This window comes from Prinia subflava, chromosome 5 (assembly GCF_021018805.1).
Source record: "Prinia subflava isolate CZ2003 ecotype Zambia chromosome 5, Cam_Psub_1.2, whole genome shotgun sequence".
Lineage (NCBI taxonomy): Eukaryota > Metazoa > Chordata > Aves > Passeriformes > Cisticolidae > Prinia > Prinia subflava.
In genome coordinates this window covers 22410492-22429481 of record NC_086251.1, presented here as the reverse complement: position 1 = coordinate 22429481, position 18990 = coordinate 22410492, and the positions used below count along the sequence as shown (strand labels likewise).

At 42.0% G+C, this 18990-nt stretch overlaps 1 protein-coding gene across 1 annotated transcript; it reads right to left on the bottom strand.

Annotated features, from left to right (window-relative positions):
* Positions 1 to 1264: 1264 nt before the first annotated feature.
* Positions 1265 to 18594, bottom strand: API5 (apoptosis inhibitor 5). The gene is made up of 14 exons (XM_063398342.1): positions 17859 to 18594; positions 14227 to 14388; positions 13336 to 13429; positions 12297 to 12362; positions 11791 to 11942; positions 10273 to 10479; positions 9629 to 9733; positions 8881 to 8970; positions 8128 to 8309; positions 7128 to 7221; positions 6574 to 6630; positions 5467 to 5543; positions 4999 to 5135; positions 1265 to 3405 (listed from the first exon to the last, which is right to left on the bottom strand). Exons 1-14 carry the CDS (start codon positions 17925 to 17927, stop codon positions 3326 to 3328), a joined length of 1572 nt encoding a protein of 523 aa, XP_063254412.1. The 5' UTR covers positions 17928 to 18594; the 3' UTR covers positions 1265 to 3325.
* Positions 18595 to 18990: the final 396 nt, after the last annotated feature.

Sequence of the window (18990 nt, the reverse complement as noted above, 5' to 3'; positions counted from 1 at the left end):
GTGATTTTTGACCGGGAACACACTGGAACATTTGCCACGAGGGCTCGAGGGAACGACCTTGTGCCCAGCGCAAAGCCAGCCGTACCTGCAGCCAGCGCACACAGGGAATGCCAGCCCTCCCAGGAGCTGGGTGAGAGCTCTGAAGGACACTGCGCGCCTTTTCCCTTCTAAACCTTTGCAGGTACACAGCAAAACCTCAACTTTTCCTTTCCTGTTCTAGTTGACAGTAGATACCAACCCAGCAGTAAGAGTCTGTTTCCCCGGTACCGAGAGAAACCAAAAAGCTGCCACGTTCAAATTTCGTTATCTTTGATCTTTCTGCAGCCCTACTTACTGAGAACATCAAACTTCCCAGTGCCTATTAAACAGCAACATTCAGTCACAACTCAAACTCCTCAAAACAAGAACAGCTTCACCAATGGTGTGTCGCTGGTTCAAGGGATTTAGTTTCTATCAGCCTAGAGAAAATACTGCACAAGTATGATAGTTCCTTACTGCTGCCAGAGTTTTCAAATCAGGCGTATTACAGATTCCACAAAAAAGGAATGCTCTTCTCTCTTCTCCAGGCTGCCCTTCCAAGTGGCTCTTGCTCTGTCATAAGTGTCAGGAAAATCCACAAACGCCAGAGGTTTATGTCCAAAAGGAGACAGAGGAGTCCTGCAACTCCATTTGAATAAAGGCAGTCCACCAGGGCACTGGGGTTTTCCCTCTAGAGATTTTGGAGGGCACAGCCTTCCCGAACTGCCTTCACGTATTCCCCCCTGACGTAGCCTTTCACCCCAAAGCTCAGTCAGGCTGTGCAGACCCGTGTCTGTTCAGGAGCCGAGCTGTCTGGGCCCTGCAACAAACCTGCTGCCCAAAGATAGGAGAGACATCAGGGACCAGTTCAAAGATGTTAACACCCACACCTTCACCCTCAAATTGTCTGCAGACATTGGCTGTCCTCTCCTAAGGTACTAACAAACTGTATCACACTGTCAACATCGAGGAGCTAAGACAATGACTCCTTTTCACCCAATTTTCAAATAAGAACATGCAGCTTTTGCTGACTATTTAAATTCCCCCTCAAAATTCTGCATTTGAAAGTTGAATTACTTAAAACTTCAAACAGTTAATGCAGTCTTATTATGATCCATTCCTTAGTGACAAACAGCTTTCTGCATCTACAGCAATCTAAGGAGTAACTCAACAACAAGGTATCACAGAACCTCCTTTACTAAGGGGACACAATGCTGTGTAGTAACTGTGAAACAATAAGCCAAACAAAATTACAAAATGAATTTATTCCAAAGCTGTAAGGGAACATGTACAATGCAACAAGATGGTAAACAGGTGTTTCCACAAGAACTCACTGTGCTAAAATTAGATAGGAAACTGGTGAAAAATAATCTAACTACTTCTGAGGCCACAAGAACTTTGCACATCACCTCTGAAATACAGGAGTCACACAAACAAAACTCACTCAAAATTCGGTGAGGAAAGAAGCTGCTAGTACCTAGTTACTAGTCTAAACACAAGCTATATTTAGGCTTTGGGATTACATTTTTAAATCCCCTCAAAATACCAATGATAGCCCCAAGTGCAAAATGTCTTTTTCCTTTTTTCCTCCCAATAGAAGCTTATTACGTATCTAGTGCCTATTTTCAGAGTGACATTTTGACCTCACAAATTTCTCCTTCAAAGCTTTTTCAAAGTGTCATGGTTTTAATGCCAAATCAGAGTTTAGCAGCTGGCATGTAATGAGAAATACAAAGTCAGCTCGTATGTCCTGGAATGTCCAAAGTTTCCTACCTACTGTTCCAGAGTTAAGCAAAAACAGACTTTGAATTTAGCATCATCAACAATGTTTCTAACTTTGACATAATTTTGGTATCCTGGCCTTCTGACTGTAGTGATAAATATCAAAGAGTATTAATGAAAACACCTGAATCAGATTCACAAGCAAATACAAATGGAACTAGGGCGGGGAGACATCACCTTCTGTGGATATCGCTGGGGCAAAAAAAAAAGGAAGATAAGTATTATTCACTCTTCTAAAGCCTAAGGTATTTTACATCAACATGCTCTGGAACACTTAATTAAAATTCTTTTCCTGTTTTGACTTCTTTTAACTATATACTAATTCCTTTACAATGTTGAATGACCTGAGAAGTTAAAATTTTAAGTGGTGAGAATAAAAAAAAAGCATTGTGCTCTTACTTTGTATTTTCTGGGTGCACATCAGTAAATAAAAATCTCAAAGTTGCTACAGAAAAAAACCAGCATGGAATTGTTGACTTTTCCACCTGAATCGAACTATGTAGCTGGAATTTTTCAGTGTTACCCAAAATACAATTTTATTTATATATTTTTAAATGCAACTATTGGTTAAAAAAAAAAAGGAACCAAAACACACACACACAAAAATCACAAAGCAAGAAAAACCAACGAACCCACCCTCAAGTGTCAACTAATCCAGAAATCTGCATAAACCAGAAAAGAGCCAGAAACTCCTATGGTCCAGCTCCAGTCTATGAAGCTTAATCACTGCATCAGTCTTTACCCATTCCTGAAATAATTCGTCATTTATTGTTTTTTATGCTATTCATTTACTGAGATTTCAAGGCATAACTATATGCACATATTCATATTAAACATTAAAAATTAATTTTCAAAACATCACTTTCGTATTACAATGCACGGAGAAGAGTATGATGTGCAAACCAAAAAATGCCACATTCTCCACATCTCTAAGTAAGAAGACTGCTTCATGCTACAAGCAGAATAGATTTCCAGCCATGTTGCAAACTTTAAAAAACAGCATGTATTTAATTCAATTCAATAAAGTAAATCAAAGCAAATTTAACAATGTTACTCTTCTCCACATATTGCAAATATGTTTACAGATGAGGAAAGGATTACTTCAGCTGCTAAGCTTATCTAACACATATCTCTGTTGTCATGCCTTTCCTGTCCATTACTTAATAGATAAACTCAATTATATAGTTTCAGTTATGCAGTAGCTGACCTTTAGTTTAATATACAAACTGTCAAGATGCAGCTTTTGATGAAACATCTATGCTCTTTTCCAATTTTGAATCCTGAAGACACTCCAAAAGTAAGAACCCAAAACTGCTGACTGTAAGCATCCAAAAATACAGTTGTAGTTTCACTATGGACAAGTTGTAGTCCGTTAGAAAAGTAGATCATACATACAAAGGTATAAAGAACATTTAAGTCAGTCTCAATGGAAGGCAGTCCTTGAAGAAAACAATGCTCCAAGCAAACTTGCTGAGTAGCACTTTCACTTTAGCCCTTCAGGGGCATGGAAGATTCAGCAGTCTTCTCAGTAGATTCTTCCTCGGCTGCGATTGCCACGTCCTCCCCAGCCTCTTCCTCGTCCACCCCGGAATCCACCTCTTTGCTCTGAAATAGGAGTCGAAACTTTTCAGGCAGGTTTTATGCTGTATACAGACCCAAACTGAATAGCAGAGTCTGGAAGTACTGAAGGGTAAACTTCAGTCTCTGAGGCTACGCCTGCTTAAGGGCCTTGAGACTGCAGAGTTATTTTCTGATGGGAAATGGAGCCCACTAATTTTAAAAGGAGGTCAGGAGAACGAGCCCATCTAAATTAAATGCAGTGTTTCTGCATACTAATACTGTGATACAAAACTGTCCCTGTTTAGAACTATATTTGGGGCAATCCATTACCACAGAATGGAAAACTGGCTGACTTCCTCCTTTTAAATAATACAGTATTAATCTTGAGGTGTCAGTCTGACTTGGTTCTGGTGATTTTATAAAATGATGGAAAACCAGAACTTTGTTTTTCTATCTTTCCTTTCCTATCCTTAACATTAAGTTATCACCAGCATACTATTCTTTTTTCTGGGGCTGATATCATCATTCAATTACAAATCCTAGCTAGACATGGATACCACACAAGCTATTTGTACACTGTAGAAAGTTCTTCCTTTCTCTTTGTTAAGAACAAATCTGATCACAGCAAAAAAATCCCCAACAACACAAACCGTAATAGTTTTAGTTTCTTTGGATTTGTTTGAATATGTATCAAATCCTCATTCCCCTGTCATGATTTCTCTTCATGTACAGTTTTAAAATACAGTTTATATTCATCTACAGAGAACTGCATGCTGTTTTTATAGGCTATGGAAATCAGAAGCTGACTGACCAGGCTGAAGCATCTCACTAAGATGAAACAGTAGCAAAGCAATAAAACATTTATGGTTGAAAGCTTCACAATTATTAGACCTGCAGGATTACAAGCTCATCTTAAAAGACACAGGTGTGTCACCTGAAGTCTAGAATAAGAAATTTGCAGATGGTGTTATCTCTTCTCTTTGCTTTATATATCTGACAATGCTTTTTATCAGTTTTTCAACCCATGGGTGTGGGTGACAATTTGTCATAGCAGACTCTTCACTTGCCAGAGGCAGGACCAGCGGGCCTACAGGAAAGACAGGAATGGCTGCTGCCACTGCTGGGCCTACTCATCCAGTCTGCAACTGCTCTTGTGCTTCACCCAAAAATATGACTCGCAGAAAGGCAGAGTCAGTGTGACTGGGAGCACCAGGACAGAACTGTGCATACACAGGGAACCTGGCAGGTCCCAGAACTTCTGGATCAGCTCTGCACCATCAGCAGTGGCGGTGACAGAAACGCAGCACAAGTCCAGTGGTATGACAGGAGGTGACCCAGCTCTGCCACTTGTGGCAAATGGCCTGTCCAATGGGAAACTGGTGCACTGTGTGTCATAACAGAGAACACAACAGTTCAATTACTAACTCTAAGTATTAAAACACTACTAAAACTAACTTGCAAATGACCTCAGTCATAGGCTGGTAACGTTCAAACACTGAAATACCTCAACAGCTAGGAGGAGACCATCACAAAAAAAATTCATGACAGCACACTCTGATCTTCCAATAATGTGGTATTTGTTCATCCACCCCAAGTCACAACTGTCACTAGACAGTTTTTCCAGGCTGCCCAACTTACCGTAAGAAAAACTGCCCAGGTTACTGCTGTATTTTCCACTGGGAGGATTATATATTTGCCTGGCATCCCTTTTTGGTCCTGCTGAAGCTTTCTTTGGGGGTGAACTTGAAGTTGTATCTTCACTTGCTCTTTTTTGACTGACAGAAGAAAACAAAAACGTATCATTACACCGCTGTGGTGACAAGTACAGTAATAGTAGTTCAGCCACAAAGATTAACCACTGGAAGCCAGCAGCAGCCAATGACAATGCCCTGAATAATGGTATCTCAAAAGCCCCCAGTTGATTCAGTCTTTAGCATCCCTAAAGCAAAACTAAGAGTATCTCTCCACAGCCACAGGATGAGTGTTATTTTTGATGTGAAACTTTTAGCTCACATGCTGTCTGTATTGTACAGACACAACTTGGGAGGCTAATTTTTACTGTTTACAAGATAAACCCCACTGTTTCATTACATGAAGACGTCTTACCTTGCATCTGCCTTCTGTACTGGTTTCCAAGACAGTGTAACTGTACTTTTGTAAGAAGGAGGAATGTGGAAGAGATCCTGTGGAGGCAGAAGTGGACAGTTTATTCTACAGTTAAATTCATGTTGATTGCACTTCAAAATTTTAGCTACTTACTGAGACTTCAGAATAACCACTACTTTCCAATAATTTTAAATCCTTTAGTCCCATGGCACAGAGAGGAGGCAGTAGCTTACTGCTTTATCTGGCTGCCTTTACTAGGAAATTCAAGTATCTTAGCAGAATAATGTCTTACACTGACCAAATACAGAATCACAGACTAGTTTGGGTTGGAAGGGATGTTTAAATACCATCTCCTTCAATGACCCTGCAAAGAGCAGGGACATCTTCCACTAGATCGGGTTGCTCAGACCCTCATCTAATCCAGCCTTGAATGTTTCAAGGAATGGGGCATCTGTAGAGAATGCACAGGCTTTCTCTCCTTCCCTGTGCTCATCAAGCATCTTACAATGAACTGCAGTGGCTCCTGCTGGAAGACATCTGATAACCCCATGATACAAGATATGCTTCTCAAGATGGTGGTAAGTGAAGGAGTGAAGAAAGAGAAGAAACGGGGGTTAGAGGAAATTGGAATGGTTTAATGGGCTCCAGATCAAAGTCTCTTTCTTGCAGCCCATCTCTTCTAGGCTTTTTGGAGAAACAGGTTCTGTACAGAAGCTTGCTTTGCCTCCTCCCCCCTTTACATCTCCTTGCACCTCTTTGAATTATTCTGTACTCCTCACTGACACTGCAGGAAAGGGAAATGACAGGAAAATCCACAGATCCATAAAGAAACAAAGTGATCTTTCCGTAGGGCCTACCAGTGCTGCAAGAAAGTGTATCCACACCCTATCCCAAGAGTAGCAGCAGCAAAAGCCAAGCTGCTTGCAGGATCAGAAAGATCCACCTCTTCAGAGAAAGGAAAGCAGCACCAGCTCTGAGCTGGCTACCACCAACTAACACAATACACAATAACACAATACACAATACAACTTGGTTCAAATCTATTCCTTTCTCCTGCATAGGCTACTCTGCTGTGCGAATTTAGTCCTTCATAATGTGATGACTTACCTTGATTAAAACATTAATGTTATTGGTTATTTTCAAGGCAACCACTTTAATCTTGTTCTGTAAAAAAAACCAATAAACACCACTGAGCACCCAGTAGCTTTATGTCAACCGCATTTCATGAAGTCATAATGCTCTTCCTAGTGAATTGCTACAGTAACAGTGATAGTGCAAGGTGTGTACACTTCCAAGTTTTTGTCACAGCTGCTTTTAAGGTTCTTGCAGTTTCACACTAACTAGGTGCTTTTAATATTCCCACCCAGTGTAATTCCCACTGGGTTTTTTTTTGCTCAGCGTATGAAAATTTCCCCTTTGAAACAAAGCACAGAGCACAATTAAACCAAATACATGTGGCTGCAGAGAGTGGCTAACAGTCAAAACTAGATCATCTTCACTTGCAAAATGTAGTATAAGGTAACAAGCACTTGTAATAATGTTAGCACTATTACACCCTTAATCTATTTGCATACTTATAACTGACTGCAGCCTATTAATATGCGCTGATGGTCCCTTCAGTAAGCTCAATTAGAAAAATCAGAATTCAAAACAATTCTTACCTCCTCTGTTTTCAAAGCTTCTCCTGTTTTTCCTTGAAGGGCCAGACGAAGTTGTCGAATATACACCTGCAACCCTCGAGCAAAATACTGTAGCCTAAAACATTTAAAAGCAATCCCTTAGTAAAATTTACATAGTCCTGTAGAAATAAAAGCCTAAGCAAAGGGAAGATGTAATCTTGTTTCTTCCCCTTTAGGAAAAATGCCCAAATAAGTCTATCTGACCCTTTCCTGGTGCAACATAAGGCCATTTCCTTGTCCTTTTAGTTGAGACATGGCAGAAGAGACTGACCCCTATCTCACTATAACCTCCAGTCAAGCAGCTGTAAAGGGCAATGAGGTCCTCCCTGAGCCTCCTTTTCTCCAGACTAAACAGCCCCTACTCCCTCAGCCACACCTCAGACTTGTGCTCCAAACCCCTCCCCAGCACCTCAGTGTCATTTCTGAAGTGATGGTCCCAAAACTGGACGTAGCATTTGAGATGAGGCCTCACCAGTGCTGAGTGCAGGGGGACAATGACTGTCCTGGTCCTGGTGGCCATGTTATTTTTGATAAATGTCTGGATGCTGTTGGCCTTCGTGGCCACCTGGGCACTGGTGGCTCATACCCAGCTGGCTGTCAAGCAGCACCCCAAACCCCTTTCTGCTGATCAGCTCTCAAGCCACTCCGCCCCAAGGCCGCAGTGCTACATGGGGTTGTTGTGACCCAACTGCAGGACCCAGCACTCCACCTTATTAGATCTCAGGCAGCTGTCCTCAGCCCATCGAGTCAGCCTGTCCAAAACCCTCTGCAGAGCATTCCTGCCTTTCAGCTGATCAACACTCCCACACAACTTGGTGTTGCCCACAAACTTACTGAGGATGCAGCCAATCTCCTCATTCAAATCACTGACAAAGATGTTGAACAGGGTGAGGTCCAGTCCTGAGCCCTGGGGAGCTCTCCACTAACAGTTTTTAACAAACACCTTGTAAAACAACATAAACACTGGCCTCTAAATCATTACCTGATTTTGAAGTCTTTCAATTTCTCTGCATTCAGCTTGGCTGTGAGGAAGTCTGGAAGTTTGCGACCCAGCTGATGGAAACTATACAATAAACACTCCACATAACTGAACTGCAACTTGGGCTCTTCATTGCCAGCATTTTCCCCATTTTCTGCTTCTTCTGGAGGAAGGGGCATATACTCCTGCAGAACAGAAAGGAAAACAAAAGCATGAGACACATTTATGCTGACTGACTGCTCTTTCACAGTGTTTGAACTGGATGGTTTATCTGTGCGGATAATTTGAGAAGTATCCACCATCTCTGCACTAATGGCTGAACCACTGAATGAAGTCCTGGTGCAGGTGGTTTGCCTACGCTTCTGTCTCCACTCAGAGGAAACCCTATGGTGGCACCACTACCACAGGAAGCAACAATGTACTGCACCTATGCTTCTGAAACAGTGCTCAATTTGCTTAGAATTGTCAGTGCAGATACACTGCTTAATGAGATCAAAGTGAGTCTCTCATGACTATGAAATTTAAAAAGAAGAAAGACATATGAGTTTACTGGATTAAAAACATTATTCAGGTAACAGCTCTCTATCTACAAAGATAAACTGCAAAATTATGTTCAACCTTCTATCAGTGGACAGGACTATCTCTGAAACAGCCACTTCAGAAAAAGGATAAAGAGATGAATACATAAAAATAACTTGTTTTGATGAAAACTTAATTTCTTAGTGTTTTACATTAACAAAAATGAATTAGTCTTACCAGTAGCTTATCAAACAGCTTCTTCAAATTTGATTCAAGCTTTTCCATATCACCACAAAATGAACTCATTTCAGCAAGGAGCTTTAAAACCTGCACACAAGGATAGCCAGGTTTTTGTGTGTTAACTGAAAAGCTTAACATTCAACATAAAATCAATTATCACATCACTACCAGCTACTACAACTAAACCCCTCCCAAACAGCAGAAAGGAATACAAGGAAGAACATGCCTAATTTGTTTTTCCTGACTGTAAAGAGAAACACAGGTTTGTGTATCTAATCCCAACAAGCATTAGTCAACAAGTAAACAAAACTTCATCTCCCACACCTGCAGCACAGCTCACCTTCAAGTGAGAGCCACAGAGATCTAACTGAAGCTGTAGTACTGATTAATGTAAACAAAATTACAGACATCAAGCCACTCCCTTAGGAGGCTAAATTAGCACAAACTATGCAACCATCATTTCAATAAATGCTATGTGCTTAAAAAATTTGAGAATAATATAAAAACGATTACACTGATCTACTTATTCTACCTTGCTTCAAAAGCTTGGGACAGATGACACATGCTTTAAAAGGCAATGCTCACTCATGCCTCAATAGAGCAAATGTTTTTTCTAGACCAGCTACTTCTCCTACAAGCCAAGAAACGAAAAATACTTGAGGAAACAGCTTGTGATTTTTAAATAGCTGTCTTTATCTAGGATGGTTATTTTTCCTATTTGGAAGATGTTTTAGCTTTGGCTTACCTCTAACTGGATATCAAGACCCTCCACTAGAGTAGTCAAAGAGCTGAGGTTTGGCAGAACATGCTCACAGAAATAAGTAACAAATTTTGTGGAATGAACATTTTTCTGAAAAAAAACCACAAATGAACCATCACACATTATTCATGTTACTCTTGAGTCTGAAGGAGCTAAATGTTTTTCTCCCATCACCCCTCCACTCTTATAAATGCCTGCCTCACAGCTGTACCTTAAAGCTTTACTAAACTTCCCTCTTATTCCTAAGAGATGGACCTCCTTTTCCAGGGAGCCTGAATTCAGAGGATGTCCACAACAGCAGCTGAAAAGATTGCTCACAACCCGAAAACAGGCCTTCAAGTGCTGCAGTTGCCTGGCACTAGACTTGAAATAATCAAATTCATACAAAGTAATGTGATAATCTTGTCATAATTCACTGTAACATCTTAAATTTGAAAACAGAAGAGAAAAACAAGGTATCTTTGAATTTGGAGGCTTCAAGGATGTTTTCCAACATTTGGATACATAGGAGGTTAAAGGTGGAGAAGCACTGATTTCTGGTCTTTCAAACACAATCATTGGGAACACCAAGCCAAGCTCAGGCCATTAACATTCCCCAGTACTCTCAAGCAAAGCAAACAAACACATACCGAGAACAAGGGCACTGCCTGCCGAGTGCACTGCAGCAGTCTGTCCACGCAGTCCGTATCCGATGGATTGAACGTCTGCTCCAGGTCAGCCTGTTCGGCCACCAGCTCCACCAGCTGCTGCCTCCCGCTCACTGTCTGTAAGCTTTTTAACCCAGACAGTATTTTCATGAACAGAACAAACTCCTCGCCTGTCACATCTTCCAGAACCTTAACAGAAAAACAGAAAACATATTTCTGTGCTGGTAATTTGCAAACCTCCAAGTCAAACCTACTTGATTTGAAAAGGTAAAGCATGCAAATATTTAGAATTTAAATTTAGCATTTAGTTATTTAAAGTCACAAGTTTGAAGGAACACATGAAAACATTCAGTATAACTGAATGCACCTACAAATTAAACAACTGTTAACAAGTTGTGCATAGGAAACAGTTTTTTTTTTAACTCAAACTTAGGAACAAACTCCTATCTAACAAAAATCAAATGCTTCAGGCAGAATAAATGTTAAACAAGTATCTACTCATTGCTGGTTGTTTTAAAACTTTTTGCATCTTTCTCAGCTTAGGGAATGCATGGAAATCTTGTAAGATTCCACACAGACAAATGTCAAGTCCTGCACCTGGGATGAACCAACTTCCCTGCATGAGCACCTGTAGGGGACTGACTGTCTGGGGAACTGCTCTGCCTGGGTTCTGGGGGACAGCAGGCTAAACACAAGGGACAGCACCATTCCTTGGGTGACAAGCAGTGTTCTGGGCTAAGGACAAGAGCACGGACTAAGGGAAACAAAGGGACAGAGGACTGACAGGTCCTTGGCATCTGACCAAATCTGGAATGCTGCGCCTAGTGCTGGGCTCCCCTGTATGGGGAAGTGCTTGGTAAGCTTTAGGAGGGCAAATCAACAAGGTGATCTGTGTAGAGCACATGAGCTGTGAGGAGAACCTAAAGCAATCAGGCTTTTCCAGCCTAAAGGAAGAGAGCTGTAAGTGGCTGTGGCAAACTAACTCATGTCCCAACACTTCAGAGCAAGACACCACTTAGAGCAGCCAGGTCCTTTGATGAAGTGGACATGGTCAGAATGAAACAATGACACAAATATAAAATGGGAGGTTTCAACTGGATAGAGGGGAAAAAAAAAATCTGTTGAGGACAATTGAACATTGAAGCTGGTTGCCCAGAGAGTATAGGAACTCTCCTTCCTTAGAGGTTTTCAAAGCCCAACTGAAAAAAGCACCATGAAGTCTGATCAGAATTCAGCTGAGCATGATCCACTGAGCTGATCAGCCTCTCACAGACCCTTTCCAGTGTGAATGATTGGGTACAATTCTCATCGAAGTCACTTTTACAAAATTAGAAGACCCATGATTCTAACACTACCACATAAAAATGCTGCAAACTTTGGAGCGTATCAGAACAGGTAAGTAAAAGATCACGTTTGTACAATGCTCAGTCTTCCAAAGCAACACCAATGATAAGGGATGGTTGAACAATACTTCAGTTTGAACTGAAAACACACACTCACCTTCTTTGATTCAGTCAGTATGAACTCTTCCACCTCCTTTGTCATCACTTCCTCTGGTAAGGTTTTCAGTTTTGTAGAAAGGAACTTTATGGCTCTCTCTCTCACAATATCCTCTCCCTGAAGAATCTGACTGAATAAACCTCCCAAAGTCCCTGAATGGAGAATAAATCAGGTAACTCAAATTATTTTAAAAGTTATGACCTGGACCTTCTATGCAGCAGGAAGAAGTTTCCTCTTTTAATATTTCATGACATTTTAAATTAACTGCTATACTAACTTTTTAAAAAAATTACTATTTTTTATCTTGATATAAAAATCCACACTCTTTTATTAGTCTGCATAATTCATATCCAAATTATTAGGTTCAGTACTGTGTGCAAAACCAAACAACTATTGTGTGTCTCACTCTTGCACTGTACTAAGACAGAAAATTGAGTCCTGTTCTCATCCTACCACAGATTGAGGAGTATTAATAAAAGCCATGTCTAGAAAAATGTGTCCTTTACCTTTAGCATCCATCTTAAATATACTGAGCAAGGCATTGTTCACCAAATTGAATTCTGCAGAATCATCTGGAGAGAGAAAAAAATTAATATACATACACTTGAAATGGAAAGGTAAGAGCAGAAAAACAAAGATTGCTAATACTGCACAAGAAGTATTCTGTCCTCAGCATTTAGCTATAAACAACATAACCTGTATTTTTAAAAATTGTTAGGCTGAGAAAGTTCAAAGCCATGATTATGGAAGTTGGAAGCAAAAAAAAAAAAAGCTATTTGTCACTCTAATCTCCCTGCCAAAACTAAACCTTAAAACTTGATAGGACTGAAAACTTGAAGGGAAAATGTTAATTTAGATACTTAGTTATTTTAATAAAAAAGCTAACTTTCACTTAATTAATGTAACATCAACTGTTATTGATTTTAAACTCTTACTTAATCAACAGTATTTCTACATGGCAACTATTTCTCTCTTAAACTAAATGGAGCATGGCATAAATCTCAAAAAATCCAAACCAATCTTCTAAGAAACCCAGACTCTAAACCATACAGTTTTAACAGAAACTTGAACAACTAATATTTAGCACTTTATAACTTATAGAGATTAAATGTATATTAAATTATGAATTTACTCCCAAAGTATCTATTTTGCACCAAAAAAAGCAAGGAATAAAATGCCCTTAGGCTTTTTCACGTTATAGAAACTGGATCAGAAATTTAGTAACTCTCAAAGCAATTTGCTGCAGTCCATAACTGGAAGGTTCCCCCCTTGCCTTTTTCTACAGATGCTTTCAGAGAACTTGAAAGAAAAATAATTGTTTCATTTAAAACAAAGATTTTCAGTTTAGATTAGAATAATTAGTGACCTTTTAGCAGAAGCAGCAGCGTCACTGTACAGCAAATGTAACAGAGGAGAAAAAGAACACAAGAAGGACATGAACAGCACTGGGATGAATTATGAATCAGTGTAAAACGTTTTACAGAACCAAAAGTGTATGCATATTTAGGTGTGCCATGAGGAGATCAGCCAGGATGTGTCTCCCACCTGACTGCAGCAGCTGGGTCAGTATGTCTGCCACCCGAGGAAGATTATCTCCAGTGGCAAACTGAGGCAATTCCTTGATTGCTTGTCGCCGGATCTGTCGAAATTGTCAATAATGTAGAAATTTAAAAAAAATTTAAAATTTCAGAAATTACACAACATCCCAAATCTCCCTATTTTGATATATTTATGAAGAAGGTAATATATTTTTCTTAGATCTAGGTAGCACTAGAGAAAAATCAAATTCAAACAGTACTTCTGGTCACAAAATCATTCATATATCAACAAAATAAAGGCTGGAATGTATGTTACTAAAGAGTTTTATTTGCTAACAGGAAAGATTTGCAAATAGTTCTACAGTTGTGCATATGGCAGGGACAAACTCTAGGGTTTGTTTCCAGCACTGAAAAAAAATCCTTGAATGATCTGTCCAAATCCCTTGAGACCTGACAAAGAAAGATGCTTCAAAGGCACAGCTTCTACCAGCCCCACAGAAGCAGCGTGAAGCATCTCAAGAAGCGTAACAGTCAGAATCACATCCCCGTGGTTCTCAGGTGCAAACAAGATTCTGTCTCCCAGCAGTATTTCTCAGAATCATTCACCACAAAGTGCCTTTTGATAGGAAAACATGTAAATGCTATTCAAATAAACTGTAAGTTTCTTTCTACAGAGTTATTCCTTTGATCAGTGATGGGAGCTAAAAAAGATAAGTGGAAACTGATGCATCTTCCCAAACCATCACATAATGAACTAAATGCAAGAATACAACTAAATTTACATTTTCCATACACCAACTCTCCCCTTCCAAAAGACACAACTCATTCAACAAAAAGAGAAAACAATAGCAAAATATAAATTCAAAGTATCAACTTGCTACAAGGTTCTTATTCTTACAGAAACATCTTCATCCTCACAGAGGTCCAACTGCGCATTGATAGCTGAGTCAGCTAGCTCAGGAAAATGCTTGAAGAACTTAGGAATGAACTGGGCTGCAAGTCTCTTCTCCTTGGCACCTCCTTTCACACCATCCAAGATCACCTGATAGGCATCCTTATGCTGAAAGAACAAAACGAGAATACACAAATGGAGAAATCCTGGTTATTCTCAAGATAAGGAAGGAGTTTTTTCTCCCATTCTCTTAAATTGTTCAAGTGAACTGTACAAGCTTCCTACAAAGGAGTGTATTTTTCCCTTAGACTGATATAACCATGTCAATTTTGTAATATTTGCCTCTGTTGCCTGGCTTTTATAGTTATTCTGATTCCTGTCTGTTCAAGCGTGTACCACTCCAGCTGCCGGCCCTAAGGGTAACACCTCTTGCACACTGTGATCAGATTTGTGCAAGCAATTCTGTGATCACTGCCACTGAACTTGGCCACTTTTTCAAGGAGTTTCTGCCTTTTGTATGCTCATGTATTGTCTGTGAAGTAGAGATTACCTTTCCTAGTAACTGTGCCAATGCAGCAGATCACGAATTCCTGTTAACATATACAGTGATAAAGTATCTCTGGCATCCATTCAGGTAGCTAAGTTCACCTGGAATCTCTGGTATCTATTCAGGTAGTTAATCTGGGATGAAATACAGTGCTTGGAAAAATTGTTAAGGGAAACTAGATTAAAAAAGAACTCCAGAAAGCTCCAGTTTCAAATACAGAAATATATATTCTAAATCCAGGAATAAACACTTCAGCAATGGTAAAATAATCTCTAACTGCTCCAACTAGAACCATACAGGTGCTTCTGATTCTGTGACTGCAGGACCGAAACTTTAAATCAATCCAAGTCTTTATTGTGGTTAGCTGCATGTTTGTGAAACAGAAGTCGGCATTACTAGCAGAAATCAGAACCCTCTAAGATTAATTTTCCTTATGGTTGTGAAAAAGAATGCCTAGAACAGCTTATCCTACTTTGAACAGCAATGCTGACAGCACAGGACACTTCCTTTGCATTATTTACGTTAAATTTCCCAGAGCCACATGTATCATCACCACTCCCGCACATGAAAGTTGTCCCATAGCAAATACAGTTACTAATTTACAAGGCAGTACACTCGTTCATGCCCTCTAAAGCAAGCTGCAGTTTAAGGTTTAGTGCCCAAGCTCCCTAGAGCTTGCTGATAGTTCTGTGTTGCCAGAATCTGAACTGGAGTGGGACACACATCTGGATGAAAAATAAGCAGTGAAAGGATCAGCTGCCTTTCAGCTGAACCACATCACCACCGTTCACTCTGTAGCTGGGCCAGTGCAGTGCACCCGGCAGTGAAGGCTGGAATGAGCCAGCACAAACCAGCAATGAGCACACACCTCACTACAGACACGGGTTCCCAGGCTGCACGTTAAGAACAGGTTCTGTTGTAGAACACAAAACTAAATACCTATGAAAAAGCATTCACGTGGCAATGGAACAGAGCAGCCAGCCTGTGTTCCCTGCATTTGTGTTCCTCATGCTAATTACTCCTACCATGTAGGCAAAGTACAGTCCAGGCAGGAGTTCATTTTACCTGGCAGCATGGAATGCTCTAGAAAAACCACAGGCAAATACAGAAGCAGTGTGATCCTTCTGTTTTGTGCTTTCCCTTCCCATCTGCAACAAAGGAATATCCTAAGCTGGAGACAGTATCCAGACCTTTGTTTTTAATAACTGTTAATTGACCAATTATCCATTAACTTCTCTAGGTTAGTTCTTGAGTCAATTCATACCCTACAGTGCCCTGAGACACGTTTCACAGTGCATTATGAAAAAATGTTTGTCTTCCTCTTTATTTTCAGCCAGTTTCCTAATCGTTTTTTTCAACTTCTCCCTTTCATTCCACTTGTGGACACTTCCCCTTTCTCAACTGAAACACTTTTACAAGCTCAGTACTACTTCTCTTGATGTCATAACTTCTGGTAGTCCCCATGCCTATGCTCAATGTTTCTTTACTTGAGACAGGGTGACCATGACTTTCTGCAGTAAGAGATCACATTCATTAAAGTTGTTAAGAGATAATAAAGCACTAAGTGGGACAAAACAGATGAACAAGGAACAATTAATTACTCACGGCTTCTCAGAATGCAAAAACTGGAGGTATAAAGCAAGATTATGAAATGACAAACTCAAAGAGGTAACTCCGTCACAAAGGTTAACGAAATAATGAAATGTTTTAGCACAGCACCTTTAAATGCCAGAAGCACACTCAGTTCAACAAAGCATCAGAAAAGTTCACTGAAGTATAACCTTGCAAGCTACACTCGTTACAGACACGCTTCCTCTGGATCTGGGAAGCCAAGAGCTGCAGAGGAGCAAAGCTGGGGGAGTGTTTTAGGAATCCCCACTCTATACTTACCCTCAGAGGTTCTTACACACCTACCCTGCCACAGGCTGCACTCCTCAGCCATGCTGGAGTTTGCTCTACCTAGGATGGCCATTCCCTCCTCACAAGAATCCAAGTGAGATGATCTGTGCATGTCTAAAGTGGCAAGGTAACAGCACATTTTACTCTGCGCCTCCCCCTGTAGCTCCCTACATTTTATTTACACTTTGTTTTTGGTTCTGAGGTGATGTTTTTGTTGGACTGTGTGCAAGCATGCTTTGTTTTACTAGCACATAACCACACAAGCTAAGTGAACAGACCTGAAATAAAATTAAAAAAGCCTTCAACACCCCCCTGCCCCTAGGCAGCCACCAAAGCATTTGTTTTGTTCTCTTAAAGAACTTTCTAAGTGACCTCATTTGGCAGCATTCTTGTTTAGTTTTAAATCCATAGTTAGATACAGATATGACAAACCTACTTTCCTACCTAGACATTAGAACCAAAAGAAAAAAAAAAAGTAACTTCTGATTTTTCAGGGGTCCATTTGGGAAAATGAGAGACTAAACCAATTCCAAAACTAGCAGTAACCAACCACAGTATTTTCTGTTGGTACTAGTCTAAGTCATCCTCTTTTCTTGAATAATTCAGTAATGGTATAAACAGATGGCAGATCTTGCCAAGATTTTACAGAAAAAAATCTTCTTCAGTCGTGAGGGTCAACCTTACGTTCTTGCCTCAAGCAAGAAAAAACCAACGCGCTACGGGCAGCTTTCACACCATAGCAGACTCTACCTTCCCTCGGTAAACCCTTCAGCAAGCCAGCCCGCCAGACGCCCTCCAGACATGGAAGTGCGCTGGATCTGCAAGTGCGGTGTCCAAAGACTTCAAGGCCCGAATTCGCCAGGCGAAACTCCCCGCCCCCTTGCGAAAACCAGCCTGACTCTAGCTAAGAACCGGTTAATATCCGCGACGCCACATCCAGAGGAGAGCTGGCGACACGGCGCGGATGCTGCGAAGGACGGGAGCTGCTGCGGTCCTTGCGGATCCGCGGGCGCGCTGCTCATTCCCACCCGCGACGCCGCGGGCCTCTGGAAGCCCACCCCGAGCACTGCTGGAGCCCCTCTGACGGCACCCCGGCCCGCCCGCCCGCTCCGCCTCGGCCCCGAACTCCCCGTGGCGCCGCTACGCAAGCCCGAGGCCTAGCGAGGCCTTGCAGGCCGCGGGCACACCGCACCTGGCCCGCCGTCTCCGTGGCGTCCGCCAAGATGCCGTAGTTGCGGTAGAGCTCCTCCACGGTGGGCATGGCGCGCCGGGGAAGGGGCAGAGCCGCCGAAACACCGAACCCGCCACCGACGCCGCTGCCGCCGCTCCGGCCGCCGCTCGCGCTTGGGCCGCGTCGTCAGCACCAGCGAGGCGGCAGGGCCAGAGCGGCCGCGGTGCCGCCCGCGCGCGCCCCCTGGCGGTGGGCGGGGCGCGGCAGGGCCGCGGCGCCACAGGCGGAGCTCCCGCAGCGCGCGCCCCGCGGCTGCGCAGAGGGCCAGGGCTCACCGCCCCGCACGGCCCGGCCGCGCCGCCACGGCCCTCAGCGCTTGCGGGGGTGTCTTTGGTTGGGGTTTGTTTGATTGTTTGTTTCCTCTGGGGCCTTTCTTCACACTCCTCCTTCTCTGTCCCTTGATTGATGCTTTCCCCCAGCGCCTCGTTTCTGTATCATCCCTTTTTGACTGTCCTATACAACTGCAATGGAAGGTGCTTGGGAAGTGCCTACTGCACGCTGAGCTCCTAGTACGAACGGAGACTGCTTTCCCGTGATTTGGTGACTTCCATCTTTTCCTGCAGAGGAAGATGCTCCCTAATTCCAGAAACCAAAGCATCTGCAACTGATGCCAATGAAGGCAGCATGTGTTCGTTAGCTCTAATCACCAAATATAAATTGTGGCAAAAGTTTTAAGGCTGTAGCAGTGTCTTCTCCTCATATCTCAATATGCTTTAGCATCCTGCAAATTTCAGACTTAAAAAGAAAGAGGATTCCCCTTATGTGAATCTGAGGCTAGGCTAAGCAAAGCCCTGGGCCTTTCTCAAATCTCCTTCCCAGCAGCATGAAGGATGCTGTGGGAGGCACCCGAGGCTCCAGAGTCCATGCTGGCAGACCGTATGCAGCAGGGGTGTACAGCAGCAGCAATCATTTACCGTCTGCCGTTCTTCCTCTATTCAGTGTTGCGGCCAGTGACAGCATCAGTCACCTTTCTCCCCTCCCTTGAACTGAGGCTCAGTGCCTTTACCTGTCCAGCGGTGGGTTCATGTCATTCCTGCGCTCTGTGATGGGGTCTGAGTGTGTGGAAGCTTGTGGCTGCTGTCAGATCCGAGAG